The 19,554-nt window shown below is 43.6% G+C and overlaps 1 protein-coding gene across 3 annotated transcripts in view; it reads right to left on the reverse strand.

Moving 5' to 3' along the window:
- Nucleotides 1–7,412: 7,412 nt before the first annotated feature.
- Nucleotides 7,413–19,554, reverse strand: part of LOC311137215 (ras association domain-containing protein 8-like) — a 63,915-nt gene continuing 51,773 nt past the window's right edge. For 2 of the 3 annotated variants that reach the window (XM_084171583.1, XM_084171582.1), the window contains 5 exons: nucleotides 16,739–16,945; nucleotides 14,955–15,943; nucleotides 10,395–10,569; nucleotides 10,213–10,320; nucleotides 7,413–9,692 (listed from right to left, as the gene is read on the reverse strand). In XM_084171583.1, coding sequence (XP_084027709.1) covers nucleotides 9,649–9,692; nucleotides 10,213–10,320; nucleotides 10,395–10,569; nucleotides 14,955–15,943; nucleotides 16,739–16,841 — 1,419 coding nt within the window. In that variant the 5' untranslated portion in view covers nucleotides 16,842–16,945 and the 3' untranslated portion in view covers nucleotides 7,413–9,648. The remainder of the gene's footprint in view (nucleotides 9,693–10,212; nucleotides 10,321–10,394; nucleotides 10,570–14,954; nucleotides 15,944–16,738; nucleotides 16,946–19,554) is intronic. The other variant, XM_084171584.1, reaches the window with a different exon arrangement.

The raw sequence follows: 19,554 nt of genomic DNA on the forward strand, positions 1-19,554 counted from the left end.
GGCGACAAAATTAGATTGTTGGTGAGCTTTGACACCAGCCAACCCGTCGCGGTCAAAAGTTCACATTTTGAACAGTTTTACGCATTGACCACCGTCACTCAAGGCAAACTAGACTAACTGCTATAGCATGTTACTTTTGATATTTAATATAATCTATCAGCAAAATGTGAGTATCAATCTGTTTAAAACGTGTATTAAATAATGGTATTGAGTGTCTGGCAATTGTATCTGACATTGCACTTTGCGTCTTACAGGACTTCTAAATAATGTAAGACCCCCTGTAATTTAAGACCCCCTGTATATAGCCTCTCTACTGTTATTTTATTTTACTGCTGCTCTTTAATTATTTTTTATTTGTATTTTTTACTTATCTATTTTTGACTTAACACTTATTTTTCTTAAAACTGCATTGTTGGTTAAGGGCTTGTAAGTAAGCATTTCACTGTAAGGTCTACACCTGTTGTATTCGGCGCATGTGGCAAATATAATTTGATTTGATTTGAAGATGCTCCGTAACGCGCCTTGAATACTTCATGATTGCACTACCACATTAGTCCAAATTATACAGTCTGTGTCATTCGCGCTCTCTCGTTCTGACTTCCACTACTGTCATGCAGCAGAATCCTTGGTACGTGCACAACCACACTCGCCTCATGGCAACGCCGTACATAAGCGAACAGAGTTCAACCACTTTCAGCAGTAGAACGGGTAGAGCGGTCTTTCTCAAAACGGGTTAAATACACGTCCCTTGACTCCCGTGACCAATGTTACATCACAGTTCGCCCGATTTAGACTGGGTGGAATCTTGTCGTGAACGCATTTCTGATTAATGTTGCCGATTGCAGGAAATCTATGCGGTGAAAATGGTTCATTCCTAATGTAAGACGTGCAGAAATGAACGCGCCGCACCCCAACTATAACTCAGGGAAATCTACCAAACCCATTGGTGGTGTTAAGCACACCCCTTGGAGCTGTCATTCGATGGTTGTCTATTGGACGGGCTGTACAGTAGGAATATGACAGCCCACTGGCTTTACGAGACGCCAATATATGTATGATTTGCATATGCAGGTCAGGTTGCAGATGCAGGGGAGTGGGCATGGTTGGGGTTGAGCAAGTGGACTGAACTTCTGTGTTGGTGTAGCCTCAACTGCTGTTCTTTAAATGCACCTAACTTTAATGACATATTTTACCTTTTTGAGAAAACAGTTACAGTGTTTGCATGCATTCAAGTGTAGCACTCATCAGAGCTATTGGAGTTATTTTCTCTTACAAATGACTGTTCAAAATAAAACTTGGGAGATTGGTGAGTAGGCTGTACTGTATATTCTTATCTGGTGTCATTTTGTATTCTGTTCATAATGAGAATATTTTCAAAATGTTTTTCAAATAGCTAGATGCGATATTTCACAGGTTGTATGATGCTGTGTTATAGGCCTATGTTGTAGAATGAATCACTTGTGTTGATCATATTGCAATTTTGACTGATAAGATTAAAAGAGAACCATGCTAAATATTTTACAACCTAAATATATTGAGAATTCAGATGAATATGCCAAAGATGAGCCTGCCAAGCCAACTATGACTGCCATATAGTTTTACATTTTTTGAATCCCAATGTTATTTTTCAGCATTTGGATGCACACTATTTAGGCAACTGCTCTGCCAAATTCCTAAGGCCACAATTAAGTTTATATTTGCATGCCATGTTGATATCAAATAAGATGTACAATTAGGATATTATTATTATTATTATTATTATTATTATTATGCTATTATTACTGTATAATAATCAACCATGTTTTTCCCCCCTCAGCACCTCATGGTAGCATTTAGTAGGATATCTTACAAATCTGAAATCAGGTAAGCCACTGACTAACGTACATTGTGCCTATCCCAATTCCACTGTGCGTGTGACAGCGGCTAACCTGGTTTTAGGGAGACTTCTCTGCCCCTCCTGCTGTCGTGGGAACGGCCCCGTCCAGACAGACTTTCTCTAAATGTAACGTATATCTGTAGCTGTACATCTTGTGCTATCTGACGCTTATTAGCATTACTGCCCTCCTTGTGGCCTTTCTGAGTACTGTATTATATCCTAGTACACTATCTCTATACAGGCTGTAATTCAGAGGCCTTTACATTAGGCTTACTATGGACCTGCCATCCTATAGACCTTTCATGCCATCTACTGGGACTCTACTGGTGGTGAGTTGTTCTTTGGCATTGCCTTAGTTGACTTTTATGTGTATTTCGTTAATTAGCATAGATACTTGTATCAATGTATGTAACTATGTATACTCAGTTCCAAAACATTTGGCTTGACAATGTGTCCCTATGGGAAAAAAGTAAACTTTCTATTGAAATCATGTGGCCTCAAGTATATTTATTTCCTTCTTACTATACAGTTAAAAGCTCTTGTGTTGTTTCAGTATTGAGTTTATTGCCTCCTGGATGACTCAGAGTGACACCCAGTAGATAGATAAGTAAGTGTTGTAAGTCAGACTCATTAACTGTTGCTTACTCAGCATGATGTGAATGTGCAAATACTCACGGCACCACCCCATCAACAGGCAGGCATGCAGGCAGCAGGGCTATATCCAGAACATTCAGGCCCCGGCTACAAACAGCCTCTAGCCTCCTACCTCTTAGACCCAGGCACATGTGTACTGTAAATTTGAAATGATTGGATTGGTATAAGCAATATGGCAAAAGTGGAGCTACCATCATAGGGCTTATACCTATCCAATCCTTTCAGATCTACAGATCTACACAAGTAAGTCTGTTTTTGGACAGGGCCCCCTCTCTTTCTAGTGATAACAACATTCAATGCCATGCCATGACAAGTCTCCCGAGTGGCGCAGTGGTCTAAGGCACTGCATTGCAGTGCTAGCTGTGCCACTAGAGATCCTGGTTTGAATCCAGGCTCTGTCGTAGCTGGCCATGACCGGGAGACCCATGGGGCGGCGCACAATTGGCCCAGCGTCGTCCAGGGTAGGGGAGGGAATGGCCGGCAGGGATGTAGCTCAGTTGGTAGAGCATGGCGTTTGCAACGCCAGGGTTGTGGGTTCGATTCCCACGGGGGGCCGGTATGAAAAATATAATGTATGCACTGTAAAAATATAAGTAAAAATATAAGTCGAACTGTAAGTCGCTCTGGATAAGAGCGTCTGCTAAATGACTAAAATGTAAATGTAATGACTTCCAACCCACTTCCTGTCTAGATACATATTGATCTGTCTGGTTAAGCTCGTTTTTATCAAGTTTTCATATCTAAAAGGCAAAGGTTTCACTTGCCTCTTGCTGAACCATACTAAACAGATAAGGTGAGAGAGGATCCATGTTGAGTGGTATTGTATCTGTGAGCAAACATAATGCCCTCATCAGGTAGACACTCTGCCAACCCATCATAATCTGTTAATGTTCTACTGTTTGAGATTGCTTTCCTCAGGGTTTGATTTTGAGTGGGTGAGGTTGTGTGTGTTTGTGTGTGAGAGAAGTAGTCCCTGTGTGACTGTTATGTCTGTACAGGCCACAAAGGGGACGTTTCCAAAGATTAGAGACTAACTGGATGTGCTTAAACTGCTCCTGAACTGGAAGGCCTTCCAGTGTGATAATCCCCAATAGGAAAACATCAATTTTACTCAGTCTGTGTTTTGGTATTTGTTTTTTTCCACATCTCTCTTAACTTCCCATGAGACTATCACACGACATTAGCGTTTAGTGTTCCCCTTCCACTGCATGCTCATGTCTGTGTGACCCTGCAACAGCTCAGTGAGTGTGTGTGAGCTTCCCTTTCCCAGGTGCAGTTTAGTGAAGTCATACCAGATCAGAGAACTGTCCCCTCTCTCCTTTCTCTTCCTACTTCTCTCGCTTTCTCTCCCTACTCCCCCCCCCCCCCCCTCTCTCCCCCTCTCTCTCAATTCAATTTAAGGGGCCTTATTGGCATGGGAAACATACGTTTACATTGCCAAAGCAAGTGAAATAGATAATAAACAAAAGTGAAATAACAAGAAAGATTTAACAGTAAACATTACACTCACAAAAGTTCCAAAAGAATAAAGACATTTCAAGTATCATATTATGTATATATATACAGTGTTGTAATGATGTGCAAATAGTTAAAGTACAAAAAGGAAAATAAATAAACATAAATATAGGTTGTATTTACAATGGTGTTTGTTCTTCATTGGTTGCCCTTTTCTTGTGGCAACAGGTCACAAATCTTGCTGCTGTGATTGCACACTGTGGTATTTCACCCAATAGATATGGGAGATTATCAAAATTGGATTTGTTTTTGAACTCTTTGTGGGTCTGTGTAATCTGAGGGAAGTATGTGTCTCTAATATGGTCATACATTTGGCAGGAAGTTAGGAAGTGCAGCTCAGTTTCCACCTAAGTTTGTGGGCAGTGTGCACATAGTCTGTCTTCTCTTGAGAGCCAGGTCTGCCTACGGCGGCCTTTCTCAATAGCAAGGCTATGCTCACTGAGTCTGTACATAGTCAAAGATTTCCTTAATTTTGGGTCAGTCACAGTGGTCAGGTATTATGCCACTGTGTACTCTCTGTTTAGGACCAAATAGCATTCTAGTTTGCTCAGTTTTTTGTAAATTCTTTCCAATGTGTCAAGTAATTATGTTTTTGTTTTCTCATGACTTGGTTGGGTCTAATTGTGTTGCTGTCCTGGGGCTCTGTGGGGTCTCTCCCTCTCGCTCTCTCTAGACTATGAGAACTGCAGGGATTTGGTGCTTATCTATCCCCAGCTAAGCCAGACATGTCCTGATCTTATCACCATAATCCAATTCCACATAATTAATCTTAATATCAAAACCGTCTTGCACTTTCAAGTAGCTCTGACAAACATACACTACCGTTCAAAAGTTTGGGGTCACTTAGAAATGTCCTTATTTTTGAAAGAAAATTTGTAAAAATTCTCCATTAAAATAACATCAAATTGATCAGAAATACAGTGTAGACATTGTTAATGTTGTAAATGACTATTGTAGCTGGAAACGGCTGATTGTTAATGGAATATCTACATAGGCGTACAGAGGCCCATTATCAGCAACCATCAGTCCTGTGTTCCAATGGCACGTTGTGTTTGCTAATCCAAGTTTATCATTTTAAAAGGCTAATTGATCGTTAGAAAACCCTTTTGCAATTATGTTAGCACAGCTGAAAACTGTTGTGCTGATTTAAAGAAGCAATACAACTGGCCTTCTTGAGACTAGTTGAGTATCTGGAGCATCAGCAATTGTGGGTTGGATTACAGGCTCAAAATGTCCAGAAACAAATAACTTTCTTCTGAAACTCGTCAGTCTATTCTTGTTCTGAGAAATGAAGGCTATTCCATGCGAGAAATTGCCAAGAAACGGAAGATCTCGTACAACGCTGTGTACTACTCCCTCCACAGAACAGCGCAAAGTGGCTCTAACCAGAATAGAAAGAGGCGTGGGTGGCCCCGGTGCACAACTGAGCAAGAGGACAAATACATTAGAGTGTCTAGTTTGAGAAACAGATGCCTCACAGGTGCTCAACTGGCAGCTTCATTAAATAGTACCCGCAAAACACCAGTCTCAACGTCAACAGTGAAGAGGCGACTTCGGGATGCTGACCTTCTAGGCAGAGTTGCAAAGAAAAAGCCATATCTCAGACTGGCCAATAAAAAGAAAAGATTAAGATGGGCAAAAGAACACAGACACTGGACAGAGGAAGATTGGAAAAAAGTGTTATGGACAGACAAATCGAAGTTTGAGGTGTTCGGATCACAAAGAAGAACATTTGTGAGACGCAGACCAAATGAAAAGATGCTGGAGGAGTGCTTGATGCCATCTGCCAAGCATGGTGGAGGCAATATGATGGTCTGGGGGTGCTTTGGTGGTGTTAAAGTGGGAGATTTGTACAGGGTAAAATGAATTTTGAAGAAGGAAGGCTATCACTTCATTTTGCAACGCCATGCCATACCCTGTGGACGGCGCTTGATTGGAGCCAATTTCCTCCTACAACAGGACAATGACCCAAAGCACAGCTCCAAACTGTGCAATAACTATTTAGGGAAGAAGCAGTCAGCTGGTATTCTGTCTATAATGGAGTGACCAGCACAGTCACCGGATCTCAACCCTATTGAGCTGTTGTGGGAGCAGCTTGACCGTATGGTACGTAAGAAGTGCCCATCAAGCCAATCCAACTTGTGGGAGGTGCTTCAGGAAGCATGGGGTGAAATCTCTTCAGAATACCTCAACAAATTGACAACTAGAATGCCAAAGATCTGCAAGGCTGTAATGGCTGCAAATGGAGGATTCTTTGACGAAAGCAAAGTTTGAAGGACACAATTATTATTTCTATTAAAAATCATTATTTCTAACCTTGTCAATGACTACATTTCCTATTCATTTTGCTATATTTCCTATTCAAACTCATTTCATGTATGTTTTCATGGAAAACAAGGACATTTCTAAGTGACCACAAACTTTTGAACGGTGGTGTATGCGCCTCAGCTACTCCCCCAACCAACAGAGGTAAGGGTTACAACAGGCATTTGGAGAAATGCCTGACATAGACAAAGTCATTAGACAACTATTGAAGGGTGGAAAAAATACATAAATATATGGGTGCAGATTCAGTATGTAAAGGGAAGAGGAATGTTCTTATGTGCTTTTCTTGGGATTCCTAACAAGTGGTAGCAAGGACAAATATTTACAGAGCAGTGGAGCAGCTAAGCAGAGTTTGTTTCAGGACAGTGGTGGTTCATGTCACTCATTCCATCAGACAGCCACCATGTTTACACAGGTAAACACAGAGAGAGGGAGAACGGTGGGACTGGGTCATCTGACGTGGGTCTAGAGAGAAGTGGGTCTGCTCACTGTTTATGATATCACTTACTGTAGTGGTGACATCCCTAACAAGATTCATTACAGAGCAGCAAACTGTGAATAGACATTTGACTTTTCATTGCTATCTAGTCTGCTAAATAAAATATCAGGACCAGGTCTACTTATCATAAAGGTTTGGATAGATTGCTTTAGCATTTTTGATAGTTTGCATAGTCTGTTAAAACTAGATTGTACTGTCATTGTTCCTAGTTATGCACTCTTGTTATGTTTGCTTTTTGAATAAGTTCCTTTTTATTTTCCATGTTCAATTACCATGGAAAGTCACTGTGGTTGAGATGAGAGAAGAGATGAGTATATGGTATGAAGAAGCACCTGAGTAGAGAATTAGCGTGCATTAAATGTGTATGTTCAGCCATCTTGTGAGTGGACATGTCAGCATAGCATAGTACTCTCCATAGCAGTCGGTGCTAGGTCACACATACTGTATGTCTACTGTATTATATCACCCACCCCCCCACAGCAGGGGAGACATTTTGGTAACAGACTGTATGAGCCACCTGTGTGTAATGTATTTATTGTGCTTTCTGTCACTCACAATGCATTGGAAGACTTGCAGTAACCATTCAAAACAGCTTCTTATAGCAGCTGTTATTAATCTATCAATACCTATAATAAATGTATAATGGATTAAACAAATGTGCCTCATAGAAAGAGCGACTTGAGTTTTCAGTCAGCTTTATGCACTAGCATGTGAAATATTCAGAGTTGGACATTCCCAACAGCGGCCCATTCTTGCAATATCCTATTGCATCACTAAACCAGGCCTATATATGCAAGTACATCTGCAAATATGATGTGGTTTCTTCAATTCTTCAAAGATGTCTTGGAGAGGCTTGAACGTTTTCATTCATTCATAACACAACAACAACAACAGCCAGATTATCTCAAACATAACGCACCATCTTTTATTATATTTAAATACACAAAGTAATAATTCTCTAGGTAAAATGTTTCCTAAATTATTTTACATTTCATACATAGGTACTATGTATTGTACTTCATACAGTATACAGTAGCCAAATGCTGTAAATATATTTATGTAGTATATACAGTATGTATATAGTATATCAGTGGATGCTGCTGAGGGGAGGACGGCTCATAATCATTTCTAGAATGGAGTCAATGGAAAGGTATCAACCACATGAAAACCACGTGTTTGATGTGTTTGATGCCATTCCATTGACTTCATTCCAGCCATTATTATGAGCCGTCCTCCCCTCAGCAGCTTCCACTGTAGTATATGTGGTAATCTGGATAATAATATTGACAGACAGTAGTTATAAAGACAGACAGGGGTTAAATAGAATATGTGGTGGTGACATTAAAGAGATAGTTCACCCAAATTACTAAATTACATATTGGTTTCCTTACCCTGTAAGCAGTCTATAGACAATGCATGACAGCAATCCATGCATTGGTTTAGTGTTCCTGGCACTGTTTCCACATGCTAACGTTTTAGCATTTGTGCCACAAATCCCATTAAAGTCATGAGACCGATATTAGCATTTTTCGCGCATCATGTTGAAAACATCTATAAGTGACTTTGTTGAGCTTCACAATCAATTTTAGATACTTTTGGATGATATGGACATGATGCGCAAAAAAATGCCAATATCGGTCCCATGACTTGAATGAGATTTTTGCCACAAATGCTAAAGCGTTTGTATGTGGAAACAGTACCAGGGAATCTAAACCAAAGCATGGATTGCTGTCATACCTTGTCCATCGACTGCTTACAGGGTAAGGAAACCATTGTGTAACTTTGTAATTTGGGTTAACTATCCCTTTAACTGAACAGTGAACAACTCCTTGGCCCTGCCGTCCCTTGTTTTATCTCCATGATGATTCTCTGGATGTCACGACTGCAAGATACACAAAAATAAGTGGGGATGATGTCTCCATTCATTTGGTTTGGTTTGGAAAACACTTTTCTCGAAACCAATTTTCTTGTTAAGGCGGAAGGAGAGCTTGATAGATAGAGATAGTAAAGCATGCCCTGGTAGTGGGTAGAAGTTGGCCCTAACCATTGATTCAGAGTCTGATTCAGATAATTATTTAACTACCTAATGGATTGGGTCATAGGGACATCTGATCCTAGATCTGTGGTGAGGGGCAACTTCTACCTCAAGCATGCTACTTCTATTTCCCCATTAAAGCCAGTGAAACAGTCCAAAGGAGGAGGGAGAGAGCACACACACCGGGGAAACCCATTCCAACCAGTTAGGAGGAAACCCAACATCCCACATACTAAGTTTGTGGCCCTTTATCATTACTTCTGAAATGCATTGTTCCATTCTCTGTCCTTAGAAGTAATGACTAATCTGAAATATTACTTTACCCTATCCAATCAAGTTGGATCAGAGATTACGTCATGGAAGGAAGGAAGGAAGGATGCATGTTTAAATTATTCATGACCTCACACAGGGGACATACATACAAGGCAATATGGAAGTAATCTCCCAAACAGAGACATAAAAGCCTCTCTGACACAATAATCAAACACAATTTTATTTTACACTACAGTCAGAATGGTCATTCATTGAGCCTCATTTATCAATTGTAAGCAGCAAAAAATTGTATTTTTGCATTCAAATGAGGCCCACTCTTTTATACAGAAATAGAGTGGTGACAGTGTAACATTGTGGTTGTGTTGAGACACAGCTGTCTGTAGAGAATAGGCCTGTTGTTCTGAGGGTGGAGAGACACCCTGCATCGCTGGACTGACTGGGGGAGGGGACACAGTGACATACTGTGGGGAATCATGAAGAACTCACAGCTACATCACCTGGGTGTCCCAGTACAGCTGCAGTAAAGGGAGCAGTAGGAGTCAGAGCTACTGTTAGTCCACAACACACACACAGAGAGAGAGAGAGGGAGAGGGAGAGCAAGGGAGGGTAGAGAGAGAGCCTGACGGAAACAGAGCTAGAGAGAGTGGGGATTGAGAGAGAGAGACAGAAGTAAGGGAAAGAGAGAGCGGTTGGGAAGAAACAGAGAGAGAAGATGGAGGGGAGATGTGCATCTGAGTAAGATGTTAGCAAAGCAGAGTTGAATAACATGATTGTAGACGGACCAATATAACAGATAACCAGAATGATCAGAGAATCAGATAGCATTAAAGGCGTAAGGGGCAGTCAGAGGATAGAAGAAGGTTGTTAAGGGAAACCGTCGGGGGCAGGGAGGGGGTTTGGGGCTCCATGCGGGGACCTCCACCCTTAGTACCAGAACAGAGGGGTGTGGCCGCCAAAAAGTCAAGCCGGGGCAGTAGGGAAGGGCGGAGTGGGACAGTGTGGGGTAGCGGCAGGTAGAGTGTCAAACATACACACCCTCGGGGTTGAGGCTGGACACCAGCGGGTTCTGCAGGTTGCGGGGGTGTCCCAGGAACTGCTTGGCTGTGGGGCGGGGAGGCGACTCTGAGGGGAGCAGGCCCAGTCCTGGTGGAGAGAGAGATGGAGGTTTAAGATGAGCAATCATCTGAGTGTGTGTGTGTGGTTGTGTGGATCCGTACCTCCGTTCCTGTATCCTTCCTGTAGCAGGTGAGCCAGTTCTAGCTGGTCCAGCTGGTCGCTGAGGTCTGTGCGTGAGTGTGTGTGTGCCGGCACGACTCCCGCCTGCTGGATGAACTGCTGCAGGTTACACTGCCTCAACTCCTTGTTCAGCTCATCCAACTCCTCCTGCTTCTCCTGGGAAGGGACACAGAGAAGGGGCCAGGACAGTCACACCTAATCCCAAATAGACCCCTATCCCCGACACTGACACACTTAATGATTCTATAGGCATAGGTGTTGGATAGGTCAAAAGTTGGGATTGGGCTTTAAAGAGAAAATCTCTCTTCTCATTCTATTCGTTTCTCTCAAGGGAAAGGGGATACCTAGTCAGTGGCACAATTGAATGCATTCAAATGAAATGTGTCTTCCACATTTAACCCAACCCCTCTGAATCAGAGATGTGCAGGGGGCTGCCTTAATCAAAATCATCAGCACCCAGGGAGCAGTTGTTGTTAGGTGTTAACTGCCTTGCTCAAGGGCAGAACAACAGATTTTTCCATCTTGCCGGCTCAGGGATTCAAACCAGTGACATTTTGATTACTGGTCAAATGCTCTTAACCACTAGGCTACCTGCCCTAGATGGTACAGAAATATGTTTGACACTGTGAAATAGGACAGTCTCAGTAATGTTTGTATTGTGGTAAGATGTTTTCAACATGAAAATGTTGTTGCTATTGCATGAATCAACTCCTTTGTTTTCTGGGACTACCTCACAAATATCCAAATACTGCATATCGGAACTGCTTAGTTGGAATATAAATCAACCACAAATATAGAGCTAACTGGCAGAGACATGAAATGTAATTTGCAAGGTTACTTAGGTTAGTTACATAATCATTGGAACAAACACAGACTAACTGGTGTTGAAATCTTTCAAAGGCTGTAATTCCTATTCCCACCACCAGAGTGCAGCAACAGCCACAGCATTAATCTCAGATGTCAGATGCTCCTCATATTAACGAACAGTCACGTGCTGCATACATCTCTAGCAAGCCACTGCTGCCTGCAAATGTGTAACATTCATGAACATACATTTCATAAGCTTGTTACAATCAGTAAAGTATGTTTAACTGTATAGATGCCCATCAGTTTGAATGTAACTTTGAATTGTATGGAAAATGTATGCACTCACTAACTGTAAGTCGCTCTGGATAAGAGTGTCTGCTAAATGACTAAAATGTAAAATGTAATTGAACTGGGTGAAAAAGAAGAAGAGAGAAGCCACTTGTCTTGCCAACATCAACTGTCAACTGTAAGTCGCTCTCGGAACAGTCGAGAGAGGAAGCGAGACAGAGAGAGAGAGAGAGGGGGGAGGTGGATAGAGAGAGTGGTGCTCTACACTGCCGCCCATATGTGGAAATTGATCCTGAATGGAATGGATTATTTGTGGGAAACAGTTGACACCTGCAGGCTCATCTCCATTAAGATTCAAATTCAGAGTGTTTAATAGTCACATTTACAGGGGTTGCAGGTGTGTTTGCAGGGTACAGTGAAAATCTTAGGCTCCGAGCATCACCTACCCACTGGGCACACACTGGTTGAATCAACGTTTCCACGTCATTTCAATGAAATTACGTTAACGTGGAATAGACGTTGAATTGACGTCTGAGCTCATCAGGTAATGACAGGAGCTGTGAGCTCATCATCATAAAAACACACAATACTGATGATGTTTACTATCAGCTTACGGGGTTTGCCTTGCAGTGAACCAGGACCAGCAAGCTATAGTTCTGTACGAGAGGAACAGCAAGCTATGGTTCTGTACAAGAGGAACAGCAAGCTATGGTTCTGTACAAGAGGAACAGCAAGATATGGTTCTGTACAAGAGGAGGACCAGCAAGCTATGGTTCTGTACAAGAGGAACAGCAAGCTATGGTTCTGTACAAGAGGAACAGCAAGCTATGGTTCTGTACAAGAGGAGGACCAGCAAGCTATGGTTCTGTACAAGAGGAACAGCAAGCTATGGTTCTGTACAAGAGAAACAGCAAGCTATGGTTCTGTACAAGAGGAACAGCAAGCTATGGTTCTGTACAAGAGGAACAGCAAGCTATGGTTCTGTACAAGAGGAGGACCAGCAAGCTATGGTTCTGTACAAGAGGAACAGCAAGCTATGGTTCTGTACCAGGCAGCAAGTGGGTCCTTCCTCCTTGAAGGACCATATAGGGCCAGGTAGCCTAGTGGTTAAGAGCGTTTCGCCAGTAACCGAAAAGTTGTTGGTTTGAATCCCCAAGCCAAATAGGTGAAACATCTGTTGATGTGCCCTTAAGCAAGGTACTTAACCCCAATTGCTCCTGTAAGTCGATCTGGATAAGAAATGGAAATGTTGTGACTGACTAAATGAGTGTCATGTAGACCAAGTCACATTCCAACTTAGAGAATAAACTGATCCCAAATGAGCTTTTCATGGTCTTTTAATGTAGCACAGCCATTACTTATGGATCCCCAGGAGATGGGTTTTAATAGTCTAAGAGCGCCTATGGCCCTTTCTTAATGTGGGATGTAGCAAATGCACTCAACCCACACGAAAAACATTACAATTTCAATAGCTACATAAACAAATAAGAGGGGGGGGGGTATTTGCACAATCAGTATAGCCTTCTGTTTGTTTTCTTGGATAAACTTTCCAAAACCATTCTTCTACCTTCATGTAAAAAGCTGTTCCTCCTACTGAAACAGAATTTACAATTCTGGGTGTATCTGACCTGAACAGTGTCCCTGATCCACAAAGTGTCTCTGTTCGAGTATCAGGTTCCATGTGGATTATGATGAGGCTTGTGTTTCCTCCAACTGGGTAAGGCCTTTATTCACCAGGCACTGCAGGCACAGCCTCACCACAACAACAACAACAACAACAACAACAACATTAGAGCCTCACCGATATGTTTTTTGTGGTCCGATACTGTTTGCGATTTGTTTGGGGGCAAAACTTACCGATACTGATATACTGTTTTACAGCGGGAAAATTAAAAAATTGCCATCCAAAAGAGCAATTGTCCAATAACTATGCTACAAATGTTGATTTCATACATTGTGACAATAATGACACATCATAAGAATGGCCACAAGTGTTCAGATAAGCATGAGATTCCCCTTTTCATCCAATTTTTTGAATATTGGTAATTGTGGAGTTATCAGCTGATACCGATATAGCGTTAAAAGGCCAATCCCGGCCGATAATATCAGTGAACCGATATATCGGTCCGGCTCTAAACAACATTACTGTCTCCAACTATCAGCAATCTCTGACAGACCTGCTTGTGGCCAAGTCAAGATAAGAAAATGCACTTGTGCAATTGAACAGTGGTAGAAAAAGTACCCAATTGTCATACTTGAGTAAAAGTAAAGATACCTTAATAGAAAATGAAAAGTAAAAGTGAAAGTCAACCATTAAAATACTACTTGAGGAAAAGTCTAAAAGTATTTGGTTTTAAATATACTTAAGTATCAAAAGTAAATGTAAAAGTATGAATTGAAAATTCCTTATATTAAGCAAACCAGACGGCACAATTTTCTTGTTTTTAAAATGTAAGGATAGCCAGCACTCAGACATCATTTACAAATGAAGCATTTGTGTTTAATGAGTCCGCCAGATCAGAGGCAGTAGGGATGACCAGGGATGTTCTCTTGATAAGTGTGTGAATTGGACCATTTTCTGTCCTGCTAAACATTCAAACTGTAATGACAAAATGTATGGAGAAAAAGTACATTATTTTCTTTAGGAATGTAGTGAAGTAAAAGTAAAAGTTGTCAAAAATATAAATAGTAAAGTAAAGTACAGATACCCCAAAAATCTACTTAAGCAGTACTTTAAAGTATTTTTACTTAAGTACTTTACACCACTGCAATTGAATAGTGATCTTTATTTAGTTTTGATATTTTTCTCCATTTCAGATTAAAGAATATAAGGAAGTAGAGGTACTGTCAATGTCATATGAATGAGAGTACAGATTCGTATATATGGGAGAGTGTATCTAATCAGTCCAGATGAGAACTAGGCTGTCACAGCCAATCATACCTGTCAAGCAAGTTCAGTCAGACACCCAACAGGGGTCACATTACAATTCATAACAAACATTCATAAAATTAGATTTAGGTACAAAACATTGTTTTAATTATGAGCAAGTTTTCCCATCACCATTGGAGTCAGAGATCATATTTACTTGTTTGTTGAGTGTCCTTGCACTGATGAGTGTATGCGTGTGTGTTTGCTGCAGTGTGCTGTCAAGAGGGGGTGAGAGAGGGTAGCTACACCAGTGGTTCCCAAACATTTTTGATAAAGTTTTTCAAATGTGATCCACCTGATCACAACATGTTTTGCCTCGATCAAAGATCATTAAGCTGCAGACATCCATTAATTGATTGATGTCATTGATTGGCTAACTTGGTTTCCCAGGTTTGTCCCACACCATTGACCCCCCATTTGGGAACCACTGAGCTTCTCGTGGGTACTGGGTAGGTGTGTGGGTGAAGGAGAGTGCGAGCTACACCCCTCTCTCCAGGGCCCTGCCCTCTCTCCTTACCTGCAGCAGTGATGCGGCCTTCCCCAGAGCCTTGTCCGTCTCTGATAACGCCCCCTCCAGCTCCTCGCTGTGCCTCCCCTGGCTCTGTAGCTCCGCCCTCATCACCCCTAGGGACTCCTCACCCCCTGCCTGATTGGCCCTCGCAGGCTGGGCGCCGCCCCCCAAGCTCTCCCGTTGGATCTGCTGCTCCAGCTGGGCGGAGCGAGATGAGAAGTCTTGGAGTCTCCGGCCGCAGTCGTCCATCTTGGAATGGAGCTCCCCCAGCCTCCTCCTCATCCCCCTCTCTCTCTCCACCTCCACCTGCAGCTCTTCTTCCCAGAACGTCTCATGGGCCAACTCAGCCTGGTTCCTCCTGGCTGCCTGCTCCAGAGCTTCCATCTCCTCCTGGAGATGAGCCTCTGGGAAAGGGGAGGGGGCTGGGGAGGCCCTGTTCCAGGACCGAGAGTCTCTCTCCATGGCCTCCAGCTGGGCCTCAATGGCCCTCAACCTCTCCTGCTGCTGAAGAACCTGCCGGAAAACCTCCTCTTTGGATGGGCCCACTGGAGGGGAGGGAGAGGGGGAGTGTGAGGAGGGAGAGGGGGAGGGGGAGTGTGGGGAGGGGGAGGGAGCATGGTGGGGAGGGATGGGGCTGGGTGAGGCCCTCTGTTCGGGGGAGTCGCGGGGAGACTTCCTGATGAGCTGCTTGGCTTTGGTTCTGGGGGAGGTGGAGGGCCCCAGGTTGAAGGTGAGGGACTTCTTGGGCTGGTTGTGTTTGAGGGGCTCTGGGTCGGGGTGTTTGGGCAGGGGAAGAGGGACGACCCGGTCCTGGCTGGAGCCAGAGCCAGACCCTGGTCCATCACTGCTACTGGGGCCGGTGCGGCGCAGGAAGAACTGGACGTCGTTGCTGTGCTGGCCCAGCTTGGCCAGGGACTCCAGGGGCTTCTCATTGGCTAACAGTTGCCTCTCTGAGTCCCTCAGTCTCTGGATCAGCACGTAGCGACCCGTCTGACCTGTGGCAGGAAGAGAGCGGGAGAGAGAGATAAAGCGAGTGAGAGAGGGTCAGAGAGAGAGAGAGAGGGTGAGAGAGAGTCAGAAAACTGAAACACAATAAACAACATCAAATCACTACAAATCACCACATAAATATACAGTAAGTGGGCATCATGTTGACACCCAAAGTTCCATAATCTATGCAGTTAACTGCTAGTTGCCCTTTCTCTGGCTCTGGGCTATTGCTAATGGCTATACAAGACTCTAAACTCTAGGTCTGCAGTCCTTCACTCAACTCTCTCTCTCTCTCGCTCGCTTCTCTCAGCAATGAAAAATATGAGTAGAAGACTGTTGTATAAGTCTTATACAACATATAAACATGTTCAAACAAACTGAAATCTCCATGAGGACTCTGAAATGAGGACAAACTCTCCCTAATGACCTGGCAGCCGCTCACGCACAGAGAAAAGGAAACCGCTAAATATGGGGTTTAGTTTTTGGCACTGCAGTATGTGGCTTCAGTTCAGCCTGAGGGTGTGGTGACAGAAGCTTGCTCCATACAAAGTTGACCCCTAGCCCCCTTCCCCCTTGGCACTTCTTTGAGGTCAGAAAGGATGGGATAGGTGGAAGAAATATGGTAATACAGTAATTCCAACTTGCCCTATGATCAGTGGGATTTTCACCATACTGCTGAATCCTTTTCAGATCTAGTGACTATGGGGTAGGGGCTAGTCAGGGTTGGTTTGGAAAGAGCCTTAAGGGTGTAGAGGGACAGAACTCGCACCTTAGAGAGGAAGAGGGACTGAGATACTGACCAATGGCCTGAGCCAGTGCGATGACCACATCCTGGCAGGAAGTCTCCTCTGATAGGCCACAGACCACGCGCACCACTCCATCCACCCACACCTTCAGCTCCATCTGAGATGCCAGGCTACGAGATGCGACAAGGACTTCAGTTCAGATCCGCTTGGCTTGGCTCAATCTGGCTCAATTCAGCATTGCATGGTATTACTGACTCCTCTCTGCAAGGAAGAGAAATATGGATAAGGTTAAACAACACCCTCACAACCAACCAACCAACCAACCAACCGACCGACAGTACAGAAATACTGTACGTGTTACACGGAACTTGTCGAACACCCACAATGTTATCTAGCCAAAGGGGGTGAAAAAAAGTAATCCCTCAAGACACAGCAGCATAATAATGTTGCAAACTTTAACACACCCCACAGGCAGCTGTGTCACACACAAGTGGCCCATTTCTCTCTCCATCTGTTGATTGAGGCTATGGGTTTAGCATCTCTCCTGCAGGCTCTATATGTAACAGAGACATTTTGACGTCAGGCCCTGCGTATGTGTGACTACCAGTAGTGACTGACTGAGCCGAGCCGAGTATTACCTTCCTGAAGTTTCCGATGGTACCTCACGGACCCGAGAGCGTCAACACAGATCTGTAACCCAATTAATTGCTCCACTTCCCTTCTTCAAAGACGTTATGACAGCTTAGATCCAAGGGGAGTGGACAGGCAGAATGCACTGTAGCCACTCAGTGTGTGTGTGTTCCACTTTGATGCCTCCCACCAGGAGCTGATCTGGCAGACCTGGCTGACCTGGAACTTCAGACACTGTCTCTGGGAAGAGCAGCATAGCCTAACACATGAGGATAATTAAGCCTGAGTGTATTTCAGAGTGACGAACAGGAGCAGCACTCCGTTTTATGACTGTGCTTGATCTGTATTCCACTAATAACAAGGCAATAACATGCGTAGCCTGACTCATAAAGTACACACATATAATTTTTTTAATGACAGTAGTAGTAGGCTAGGACTATACAGTGTCTCATTTGGCATATGATAACTCAGTAAGGCCAAAGACACCGATATGGCAGTGTGATCCTAAGAAAAGTTATGTCAACATGAGTAATAGATCAAATGACCCACTTGCTATGTAACTGGTACACAGCACAGCTAGTGTTCGAGCTCAAACCCCTAGCCTAGCTCCTCCCCCTCCTCTCGCTGATGTGTTTTTAACCAAATCCTCCATGATCTCCTCCTCATTGACTATTGGCTGTGGTCCAGGGGCCATCTATAGGGGAGCTGCCCAGCAGGAATGCACTGACTTCATCTGATGAACACAAGAATTCCAGCTTTCTTAACAAACCATCATTATTACGGTTTATATACCGTCACTAGCTCCCCTCCCTGTGACCAAGCTACCCCCAGCATTACTCATGATGTGGTATTTACAGGCCAAACACTGGATGCGCTGGGGAGCAACAGGGAAGCTCATTTGGCAACAGGACACAGAACTCATCACAACACCACCACACAAGATGGTGGTGTAGTAAAAACATAATCCGAAAATGTTGTTCTCTGTTCTTCAGGCTTCCATAAACGTAACTTGCATTCAGTTTCTCTCACACTAACCCCGCCTACTCTGCAAATGCAGCTCGCGTTGTCGTGCTGTTTGTTGCGACTTGGCCACTTGCCAAACTTTTCGTTTTTTACTTTTAATAACCATTTAATCTAAACTCTGCATTTAACACATTTACCAACGTCTTCGTTTCTTCCTCGCTCTACTTTTTTCATTCAACTTTTTACCCCGGACGCTTTAGTACCTGGATACCAACTACCGAGCCAGGCTACCAAGAGCTCAACTCATACAACGCTCTCTATAAAACTATTAAAGGAAAGTTCTAATTTCCAGCGTATGAGTGTGAATCCAATTGTTGGCCATAAATGCTGTAATTGTATGTTTTGTATCCCCCATGACTACAGAAACTGGGGACACGACTGACACAGCTCTGAGAGGCTACACCGAACACAAACACTCAGCCGGGCCGGTGCGTAGAAAGGAACAGCCGGCGACCTGCCACTGATAACCGACCCAGGACATCACCCGCCCCCCTGTACTTCTCTCTTGCTCTCACATTCAACGAGAGACAGACAACAACACAGTTGTGCGGGGGGTTGGTGGGGGCGTCCGCGGCCATGGAGGGAGCATCTAAGTCCCCGGGGGAGCCGGGAAATGTTTGTTCCCTTGGACTGTCGGCGTGCAGCAGTGAAAACTCATTTGAATCTGCTGGGGACTCGCAAGCAATTACATTTATAATATGCGACATATTTGTTGTTGTCACAGGGAAAGGTCCGATGGATACCTTCATTTGTGAAAAATGTATTGAACTTGATGCAGCTAAAGAAATTATTATTACTCTTCATGAAGAAATACAAAATTTGACCAAGCACCTTGAACTGAATAACGATTCTATGAGAATATCGCTTCCTATCAAAACATTCAAGAGGATTATAATGGGACCTTCCTGGACTATAATCAATTTCCGCCACTGCACTCCTCTACTAGCTTCAATCAGAAAATGGCTGCTCACTGTTCGACTCCAGGTGAGCGTAAATGGATGCATGTCGGAACCAGAAAGAAGGAAAATAATCGTTCTCGGCGCGCCGGCCATCTTCCCCCGTGTCCGGTCATATGACTTTCAAATCGCTTTGAGCCCCTGTACCAGCTGTCCTCTGTCGGGGGCTTGGGTGTTCCCTCCATTGCTGTGGATGACCCTCCAGATACCTCTTCCGGTCCTAGTCAATCAACTGTCTGGGCACAGCCTGGACCACCGCGG

This window comes from Coregonus lavaretus, assembly GCF_964263955.1.
Source record: "Coregonus lavaretus genome assembly, chromosome: 11".
NCBI lineage: Eukaryota > Metazoa > Chordata > Actinopteri > Salmoniformes > Salmonidae > Coregonus > Coregonus lavaretus.